General features: G+C 48.1%; 1 protein-coding gene across 2 annotated transcripts; it reads right to left on the reverse strand.

The window, feature by feature from the left end:
* Window positions 1-588: 588 nt before the first annotated feature.
* On the reverse strand, window positions 589-9,677 carry EEF1G (eukaryotic translation elongation factor 1 gamma). Of its 2 annotated transcripts, none has more exons than XM_006214863.4 (10): window positions 9,567-9,677; window positions 8,304-8,462; window positions 7,602-7,665; window positions 7,301-7,443; window positions 6,626-6,769; window positions 4,709-4,838; window positions 4,122-4,326; window positions 1,285-1,457; window positions 1,065-1,189; window positions 589-826 (listed from the first exon to the last, which is right to left on the reverse strand). In XM_006214863.4, the coding sequence occupies exons 1-10, from the start codon at window positions 9,576-9,578 to the stop codon at window positions 668-670; spliced, it is 1,314 nt and encodes a 437-aa protein (XP_006214925.1). In that variant the 5' UTR covers window positions 9,579-9,677; the 3' UTR covers window positions 589-667. The 2 variants fall into 2 exon arrangements, with proteins under 2 accessions (XP_006214925.1, XP_072826221.1); XM_072970120.1 differs by lacking the exon at window positions 9,567-9,677 and adding an exon at window positions 8,570-8,629.
* Between the last annotated feature and the right edge of the window lie 75 nt (window positions 9,678-9,752).

The raw sequence follows: 9,752 nt of genomic DNA on the forward strand, positions 1-9,752 counted from the left end.
TTCAAAACCCTGCCTCCACCCCCCAAGCTGTGCGGTCACAGGCAAGCTACTTACATTCCGAACCCCACTGCCTTGTTAGAAAGTAGGGACATCCCAGGTTAAGGCCCACAGGCCAGTGTGTGTTCTAAGGAGCCTGTGCCTAGTCTTGCTGCTTGTCTGAAGAACTAAAACTCTGACTTGGGTACTGCCGCTGACCCCCCTCATAGCACAGCTGCGGGAAGTCAAGTTAAGTCGCTCTGCATTGCTGGCTCTCATCTCAGCCCATCAGCAGGTACTTTCTCCCTTCACAGGGGAGGTCTGGAATCTGGTCCCTAGGGAAGAGGTAGAAGATGGCAACACAGACCTCCTGTCACCATCTCCTATCTGCATCCAATTTTCCCCAGCTAGGCTAGAAGACAGTCATCACAGTGGAGGTAGAGCAATTAAAAAAAAAAAAGTCAAAACCGAGAAGAGGGCTTTCTTTCCGCTCTTCTGAAGACTCCTCTCCTGCACAGGAAGGTTCTGCAGGTACAGACGATACCCGGCTCCAACACATCTCCTCCCCTTTGAAGAAGCCGTCACCCACAAAGGAGGCTGGACAGGAAAGGGTTCAATGTTCAGTTTCCTTTAATGACCCCCATTCTCCCTGAAGGGCAGGTGCAGACAGCTAGGCGATGGCAAGAAATGTTCACTTGAAGATCTTGCCCTGATTGAAGGCTTTGCCCACATGCTGGAAGGCCCCCTCCCAGGAAAAGTATTCTCGAACCAGCGTCTGGGTTTCCTCGCTTCCAGGATCCAGTTTCCGCCATGTGTACGACTCGTAGTCCACCTGCCAATCTGGACTCAGCTGGGGAGAAAAAGCCAGGTAAGAAGCATGTGGTCATGTTATTGGACACTGCCCCACACCTGTTACTTCCAGCTCAGACATTGGTGATCAGATGCCAGGACTCTTGTGAACAGGACAGCTCCTTATGGACACACTCCTTGAACTCTCCACAATGCCCATAGGTTCAGGAATCCAAGTGTACTCCCCGTATCCTCGCCCCACACTAAAGAGACAGATTCCTTCCCTGCACCTTCCTCACCGGAAAAGCAAGCTCCTGGCCTCGGAAGACCCAGACCCCAGAAATGGAGCTGCTATTGTTAGTTCCAAAGAGAATGACACTGGCAAAGGCATTCTTCCTCAGCTTGTCCAATCGCTGGAACATTCCTGAAGAGCAAGGAAGAACATTCAGCCTTTGAAATCAGATCACCCACTACCTAGTTTGTCCTCCCTGCATCTTCCCAGAGCCACCCTCTTCTCACCAGTGATGAGGTTGCAGCTCATGAAGGTCTGAGTGAGCTCTTCAGGGAAGCGGTACTCGGAGTACCACAGGGACCAGCCATCCTTATCGAAGTGCTCCCAAAAGTACGGCAGCGCCACAGAGAGCGTGTCCTCGTTGGAGTACTTGCGCTTAAATTCATCCAACACAAAGGTACTGAATGGAGGGGGAAAAGCCAGATCAAGGTGGAGAAGGTCATACTGAGGCAACAAAAGGGTTGCCAGGCTAACAGAAGCTAAGGACGTTTTTGCTCAAATGTACTGCTTTAAAGAGTCACTGGACTGGCAGGTATACATCACCGTTGGAGGACGGAAAGCTGGGGGGTATGAACAGGGGCCCAGGGCATTCCCCACAGCCTAAATATGTATGCTAGGCAGTGGAGGGTAGGACCCAGGAGGGCTGGAAGATCTGCCACAGGAAAGACATGGTGAGCTGCTGCCCCCTGGTGGAGACACAGTGAGGACTCTTTTTCCTGGCCGGCCCCTCCTGGGGCTCTTTTCCATGAGTCACACTCAGTTCCTGACTCACCCAAGTTAAGTCTCTGTCCCCATCACAGGGGCCTCTTCAGGTTACACACACTACAATATGACAGCAATGTAAGCGGGTGGGCGTTTTCAAAGGGCCTCCGCCCCAAATCCTACACCCATGTCCTTTAGTCACTCTGCCCAGAAGCAAGTTCAGATGTTGAAAAACCCTCAGGTTCAGGTTATCTTTGATGCAATCTGGCACACTGAACCAAGACCTCCAGCACTAACATAGGAGAAGCTCCCCCACCATGGTAGGGGTACTGTTTTTTCTTTCTTTCCAATTATAAAAACACACGCTAACTGAAGAAAACCACTCACAATGCCAGAAAACAAGATAACTAATATTTTAGTGTATTTCCCACTGGTGATTTTCCAAAGATGATACATATAGTTCTGTGCTTTACCCATTTGCTCATTTAATACTGTGTCTGCCTACTGAGAATGTTTTGTAAATGGTTTAATGACTACTCTCCTATTGCATGAATGTGCCATAAATCTAATAAATCCCCTTCCTGAATGTTTAATTGATTCAATTATTCATTAATATAAATAATGCCAAACCCTAAAGTCAGGCTGTTACCTTCCTTCCCTTTACAGATAAGGTTAAGTGGTGTGACCTGCTTACTGTTATGATGTAGCAGAGAACCTACCCATGAATTCTGTCCTAGGTTCCTTCCCAGGTGTACATCAGAAACCTCTCCTGAAGAGATGTGACACCTCAACCACCCAAAGAGTGGGACTGGGATTTTTGCTTCACTCCCTCCTGAACTGTTTGAACTTTATTATTCATGACAATGTGTCCATTTTTAACTCCAAAACCAACCACAGGCTCTGAACAGCTCCTGAAACAAATGTAGCTGGAAGGCCTTAAAAGAACTACAAGTAACTCTGGGCAAGTGATAATCTTGTCTTTGAAGGCATTACCTTTGTGTCATTAAGAATCCTGGGGAAAATCATCTAGGCAGCCCAGGAGAGCACCACAGTAATACAACCAGTAATAAACATTCCCAAAACCATATAAAAAATGCAGTTTGTTAAAGATTTTAAGTTTACTGCCTGATTTATTTGCTGCCCAGAGTATACAGACCTAAAATATGTGAAAATCTCTAATAATGAACTTGTCTATGTTACAACAGCATATATAATTTGGGTTGGTTATCACAGCTTACTTACACATACCAAAAATCCTGCTCAACCTTGACCCGACCCTGTGCTAGGTTCAAGGTAAATCACTTCAGTTCAGAAAGAAATACATTTTTAAAGAGCAGGGGCATTGGGAGCCTCTTGTATGAACTGCCTGGGAGTAAGAGCTCTCAGCTACGCCCCAAGCTGCTCCCAAAACAGGGAGGCAGCGTTTCCTAATGGTAACATCCAGTACTGTGATACTTCGCCATTTACAACTGAGCACACTTATGCCCACCACCAATGCCTGCTCGCTCCTTCATCCCACATATAAACCACTCCAAAATGGGGAGGTCAAACACTGCTGAACCCCAAGAGACCAACGAATGAAAGGGTGGACAGCATTGGGAAAGGCAGAGTGAGTGGACAAAAAAAAGTAGAGTGAAGAGAGAAGTGACATGACCATGGAAAAGACATTTCTCATAGTGCTTGAAATTCTAGTAAGGTGACCTGGGGCAGTGACTGAAGATAGTAGAGAACTGGGCAAGTACTGGGTGTCCCCTACTTTTTTCACACTAAAATCCTCCCCTTTACTGTATGCTTTCTTCCAAGAACCCTCTACAGTGATTGGAAAGAAGAAACAAATGACCACACCATCTATTTCCTTCTCCCTGATGGGTGTAACTCCCCCAGTCTGGGACACGAAGCAGGCAGGCACTATGTAACTACGGTCATCATCCTTTCTCTTAGCAATTCCTATATAGTCTGATGCATCAAAACAACAATCAGAGGATACTGACGTGGCGTCTGCTGCCTCAGCAAAGCCGGCCCAGCAGGGCAGAAGCAAGATCTTATCAAGCGTGCGCAAGACCAATCAATTCACCATCAATTCACCTCCACACGGAACTCTGGGCCAGTCTGCTTTCCTTGCTAGAAAGCGAGCTGATATACCCAAATATCGATGCATTTGGAACCTGCTACCTGCTTCCAAAATTTACCCAATTCTTGGTGATAAATTCAGGAAGTTGCTTTATTTACAACTGAAATGCATCTTTCAATTTTGTACGGACAACCTAAAATTCTAGTTAGGCTCTAGCAGTGTGAGGGGAACACACATAGGCGAGCACAGGCCTTCCTGGGTCCCATGCCCCCTTCATTCCGACACCCTTACCTCTTTGGCAGGTGAGCAAAGGGATCCTTGGCCTTTGGCTCAGCAGCCAGCGCCTGCTCACATTCATCCATCTCCTCCTCAGGAGCGGAGGCAGCTGCCTTTTTCTCTTCTTTCCGCTCGGCCTGGGGCTTCTGCTTCTCTTCTCGAGAACCCTTCTCTTTCCGTGGGGTGTCCTTTTTAGGCTGGCTCTCTGCAAACTTTTTAGCTGGTGCAGAGGAAGGGAGAAAAGTCCATGTCTGGCCTCTTTCCATATCCCTTCAAAACCAGGCACCAGCAGGGTAATAGAGAACTGCTGGGTGGGACGACCGAGGGACCCAGACTCCACTGCCCCTGCCACCAGTCAACTTATGTCCTTGAGCAAGTACACAAACCTCAGCAACAAATACACAAGCATCATAGTTCTACACGAATGAATGAGACTATGTGTGCGTATAGGACAAGTGTCATAAAATATTAGTTGCTATGTGTGATACCCCACATTCCGTGGGTCCACATAACCCAAAAGCTAGAAAGGAAATCAAGGCGTTAAGACTGAGCAAACCAGCCCCTGACTCTGGCCACATCCTCCTCTACCTCCTCCAACTTACCATCAAATTGAGCCATCTTCTCACAGAGTTTCACCTCCCCCAAGACAGCCCGGAACTGGGGCTGGTTAATGCAGGTTAAAAACCAGCGGTTGGTGTTGGGGAAGGCCTGGCGGAAAGAAGGCTCCAGGACCTGCCAGGAGGCAAGAGTGGAAACAAAGTCAGTGGACGAAAAGATCCGGATGAGCTTCCGGCCAGAAAAGAGAGACTCTTGTTTCTTTCTACACCAGCATCCTCTCAGCCCCCAGAAAGCACCTCCGAGACACCATCTTTCCCCGGAGGGCTACTGCCCATTTACCTTCCAAATCTTTCTTGCAGTCCAGTCCAATGTAACGAATGCCTGGTCCCATCCTCCATTTACTATGAATCAGACTGGTAGGAGTACTTATATGGTGCCTAACTCCTTTTACAAAGCTACTTCACACCTACAATTTCATATGTCAATAAAACTTTAAAAGGTTGGGACCAGCGGAGGGCTATCAACTACTCATTTTGCCAAATAATGAAAATGATCTACACGAACTACATGGTATGTGATATACAGATGTCACCAAATTTCAGAAAGTAAATAATATTCAACAGCAATGAAGTTTATTTCAGAATAACGGTCAGCCCTTTAACTTAAATTTAGCTTTGTGAAATATTCATTGACCATTTTTTAGTTTGCCAAGATCAGAGGGAAAATAATCCTGACACGAGTACACAGCAGTCAGTTCTGTAGTGTTGGCTCTACAGCGCGTGGGCTCAAATTCTACTCCATGGCTTTCAAGCTACATGCCCTTGGACAGGTCACATTTCTCTCACCCACACAACAGGCAGAGACTCACTGAGACGGTCCCTGTGCGGCCCTGGCACAGGCTCTGCCACAAAAATGGGTGCTTTTCCCTTTGCTGTCATCACGTTACTGTTCTGGAGCAGCATTACTCCAGGGCTGCTGTTTATGAATCAGCAATGTGTCATCTTCTTTAATCAATAACCTCAACAACAATTATTACTACCCTGGTTTTACAGCTTCCAGAGGGAAAAATCAGGACTAAAGGAATTCACACACACACACAGCCCCCCTCTACCTACAACTGGTAAGTAATGAAGCCAGGAACTAATCCTAGTTCTACTCCAAAGATCTACTACCCCTACCTCTGTCTTCACAATTAAGCACAACCAGGCTTTCGTAGAAATGAGAACTAATCATCTTAGCTTCCAAACAGAAACTAAGGGCAACAGAACAGTATTAAACTTCTCAGAAGGAAGGAAAGCAGTCATGGCGTAAGCAGATAGGGAAGGGGGTCCTCGAAGAAAGAGAACCAGGCATGACTTTCTTAACGTAAGAGAAGCCATTTTTTAGCCTAAGACATTTTGCGGGTCTGAACCTGGCTGTAATGCTTGTTCTTGAACAGGTCTTAGTAAGTAATGACCTTAAGGGAACAGAAGAATGCAGGAACGAACTTACCAGGCAAGAGAATAACAACAGCAAAGATAGTAAAGACTAGCCTGAAGTGCTCAATCACCAGATGGCCTGGAACCTAAGCGATGATCATGATGACGACCTTTCCTGACCCTCCTGACTTAGATCAGCCAAAGCATGGACTCTGGCATCACCCAAGTCCCACCAGGAGTATGCGTGTACCCTCAGCAAAAGGTCCCCAGCTTTGCTGTTGGGTAAGATCTCCAGTGTTTTCCTTACTTGCTCCAAGTAATACTCTCTTCTGATCTTTGGCTCAGTTGTGTCTTTTGGCTCAACACTCACCATGAGGAGAGTCGTTTTCAGGTAACAGTAGTACGCAATCCTGGAATTCCCACAAACTAGCTGTTACCTCAGACTCCCTCTCATCAGCCGAATAGAGGGTAACCTGGCAGACTTGTTACTTTGTTTCTAATGCCCACCTACCCTCTGCCAACCAGATTCTTTATAAACGTCACCTGTTTATAGAGCCACAAGAGGGTGCAGACAACTGTGATGTCGGCCAGCGTCACACGTTCACCCACAAGAAAAGTCCTCGTCTTCAAGTGAGCATCCAGCAGCCCCAGAATCCGCCTCACCTCCTCCTTTGCATTCTCTGTGGCCTATTGATTTAAAATGGTAAGACTTAGCGATGGGTACCAATCCCTGTCCCCATCCTCCTCCTCCAACAATATAACTAAGGTAGCTGAGTCCTGAGTCCTGACTCACCCCCACCCTTTCAATGGAGTCAGATTCAAGGATCATTCCAAATGTATCACAAATGAAGCTCTCAATGTTACACTTCTTGGTGCAGTCTGCCTGCATCTCCCGCTGTACTGACTGTAGTCACGTATCTTTGAATTTTAGAAAGAACTTTAGAGGTCATATGGTCTAACCACTCTCCTACCATTTGGTGTAAACTTTCTACAGCAGATATCTCTCGTCAGACCTCCCACCTCCACTGGATCCGTCTGACAAAGAATTCAGATACCATCAACAGCCCAGCCCTCCAAACTTACACCCCAAAGATTAGGTATTTATTATCCACATATTCTGGCATTGCTTTTCCTCAACACCTTCTATCTCTCACTCCCTGATACGCAGGAGCTGAGGCCATCCCCGCCCTTGGCTTCTCCCTGAGTTTCAAGGCTCACCTGCTTGTTGTAGTGCATGATGCCCAAGGTGGGAAACACCCAGGTACTGGCTGGGGGCACTATGTCGCTATCAGCAAAGCTCACCCACTGCACCACCTGGGCTGCTGCCTCTGGAGTACGTCCCCGCAGCTCCTCATTGCTCACTGCAGAGGCAGAACATAAAGGTCAGAACGCTGGGGTTATGCCAAAACCAAACTAGGTCCCTGCAAATTCCTCTCCCTGTTCACTCCAGCTCACCTTCACCCTCTCCCACACCGCACCACCTCCAGGCCCTCCCACCCAAACATCCACGGCAAATTACCATAGTAGGCAATGGCATTGCTCTCAAACACACAGAATCCATCATCACCCTCAAATGCTGGAACCTGTGGACAAAGCAGTCAAAAGAAAACACACAGTAACTTCTCACTAGTCAGCCCAGGAACTGAATTGTTTCGAATAAAAGTTTTTATGTCAAGCTGACAACCCTTACTAACCAAACTCTTGATACTATCTGAAACTCAGGAACCAAAACTGAGTAACTTGCTATCCCTTACATAAGGGACCCAAAAGATTCAGACATCATTAGATATTTGTAGAAAATCCCTCAACCAAAGGAGCAAAGGCAAGAAACCAAGTCTTACATCTGCCTACATCATTCACAGTGCTATGGTGTTCCCCACACTGCACTTGACATCTCTGCGCCTAGCATAGATATTTATCTATCTCCGGAAGCCCCTTGGGGCAAGAATCACCCTCACGGTAAATATTTGATATATTTCCACTGAAACCATTTAGTCAAAACTCATTCTCTCCCACAAATACAAAACCTGTGAATTTTACAGGATGTTACAACTGTCTCAGAGTAAGTTTTTGTTAAATCTCTGAAATGTGACGGGGAAGGAAAAAAAAAAACATGAAAAGCTAGGTCCCTTTTAAAGATGGAGGTCATCTTCAGAGTGATAGAATCGCAGGGCTCCTTCGGTTCTCAGGATCAAAGGCCTCTCTCCACTTCCCTACTCACCTTGCCTGCAGGAAATTTACGGAGAAATTCGGGGGTGCGGTTCGTTTGGCCAAAATGGAAGTGGGGTGGTGCGGAGAGCACGCGGACCTGAGCCCCGCTGTACTGAGCGGCAATGAGGGCCTTGAAAGCCCTCCAGTTTTCAGGATATGTGTACAGGGTCTGTGGGGAAAAGACAGGGATTAAAATATTAATGACTAGAAGGGTCCCGGTCCTCAATGTTCCCAGGGGATGACTTCCCTGAGTAATCCCAAGCTGTTTCAACTCACTTTTACTCCCCCTGGTGAATCAAGTTCTTCAGTATCTGTTGTCATGTGTAACCAGAGTCCTCCAACATACCGAGGACAGAACTACACACCAACTGCTAAATAAAGCTTGCTGACAGATTTGACCTTCCATAAGGACGTCTCTAGAAGCATTCTCTTCCTCTCAACTACATCTACAAAAAATCCAGAACTTCTAGCTCCCTCAGACTCCATCTGCCGACACACACACACCCCTCCCTTCCCAGATCCCTTGTTCATTCATTGATGGTTACCGAGCGCCTGCCTGCTCTACTGCTGAGCCGCTCACCCTTCAGAAGTATCAGCCCTGTTTCCAAGACACACACACCGACCAAGCCATTTCCAAGTTACCTTCGGAATAGCCACGGAAAGATCGAATGACATCTCTTCCTAAGTCAACTCGGTCTCCCTAAAAAACCTTTCATTCCTTGTCACGCATACCATCCCTCCAGTCCTGTCCCGCAGTGAGTTCCCTGATGTTGCCTTCTCTCCTTCTATTAACGTGGCCAGCGGGGCCCGACTGGGCTGACTCCACCGTCCAGAGGCTCCTCTCGCTCCCACACCTCCCTGCCGGACGACCCTTAACCATGGCCAGCCGTACCTGCCCACAAAGACCCTCCTCTTCACCCTGTGCCTGCTGCTGCTGCTGCCCCACAAAACGATCGCAAAAGTTCTGTCAACCTGCCCGGACTCCACGTCTCGAGTCAGCAATGAACCCGAACCCCTTTCTCAGGCTCCAGACGCTCAGGATCCGGCATCTCTTTCTCCTCTACCCCAGACCCTTCCACCTTTTTGGCCTCTGAGAGCCCCAGACTCAGTTCCCCTCCGGGGCCTCGAAGCCCTACTCTCCAACAGTACGGTCTCCAGACCCCGGATCAGTTCCCCACTCGGCTCCAGAATCCCTCTGACGCCGACTGGCCCTACTCGGGCAGAGGATGGCCTCGGATAGGGTGACCTGGGTCGCCGGAGCCGGCAAACTTACCCCAGCCGCCATGGTGATTCCGCAGAGAAAGGGGGTGGGGCTCTCCGCGCTGCCGCAAAGTAAGCCGTCAGGGAGAGAAGGGAGGGGGGAAGGGGAGAGCCGTGGAGAAACAGCAGCCGGAAAGCGAGGACGGCATAGAAGGCATACGCACGACAGTTCGGTATCCCGCGGCGGCCGAATAGAAAA

This window comes from Vicugna pacos, chromosome 10 (assembly GCF_048564905.1).
Source record: "Vicugna pacos chromosome 10, VicPac4, whole genome shotgun sequence".
In the NCBI taxonomy this organism is placed as follows: domain Eukaryota; kingdom Metazoa; phylum Chordata; class Mammalia; order Artiodactyla; family Camelidae; genus Vicugna; species Vicugna pacos.

Coding starts and splice junctions, on each gene's coding strand:
- EEF1G (XM_072970120.1), bottom strand. CDS start 8,614: ATGACAACAGATACTGAAGAACTTGATTCACCAGGGGGAGTAAAA. Junction 8,463..8,569: donor ATTCACCAGGGGGAGTAAAA/GTGAGTTGAAAC, acceptor TTTTCCCCACAG/ACCCTGTACACATATCCTGA. Junction 4,839..6,625: donor TCTTGTGGCTCTATAAACAG/GTGACGTTTATA, acceptor GCCTCCTGGCAG/GTCCTGGAGCCTTCTTTCCG.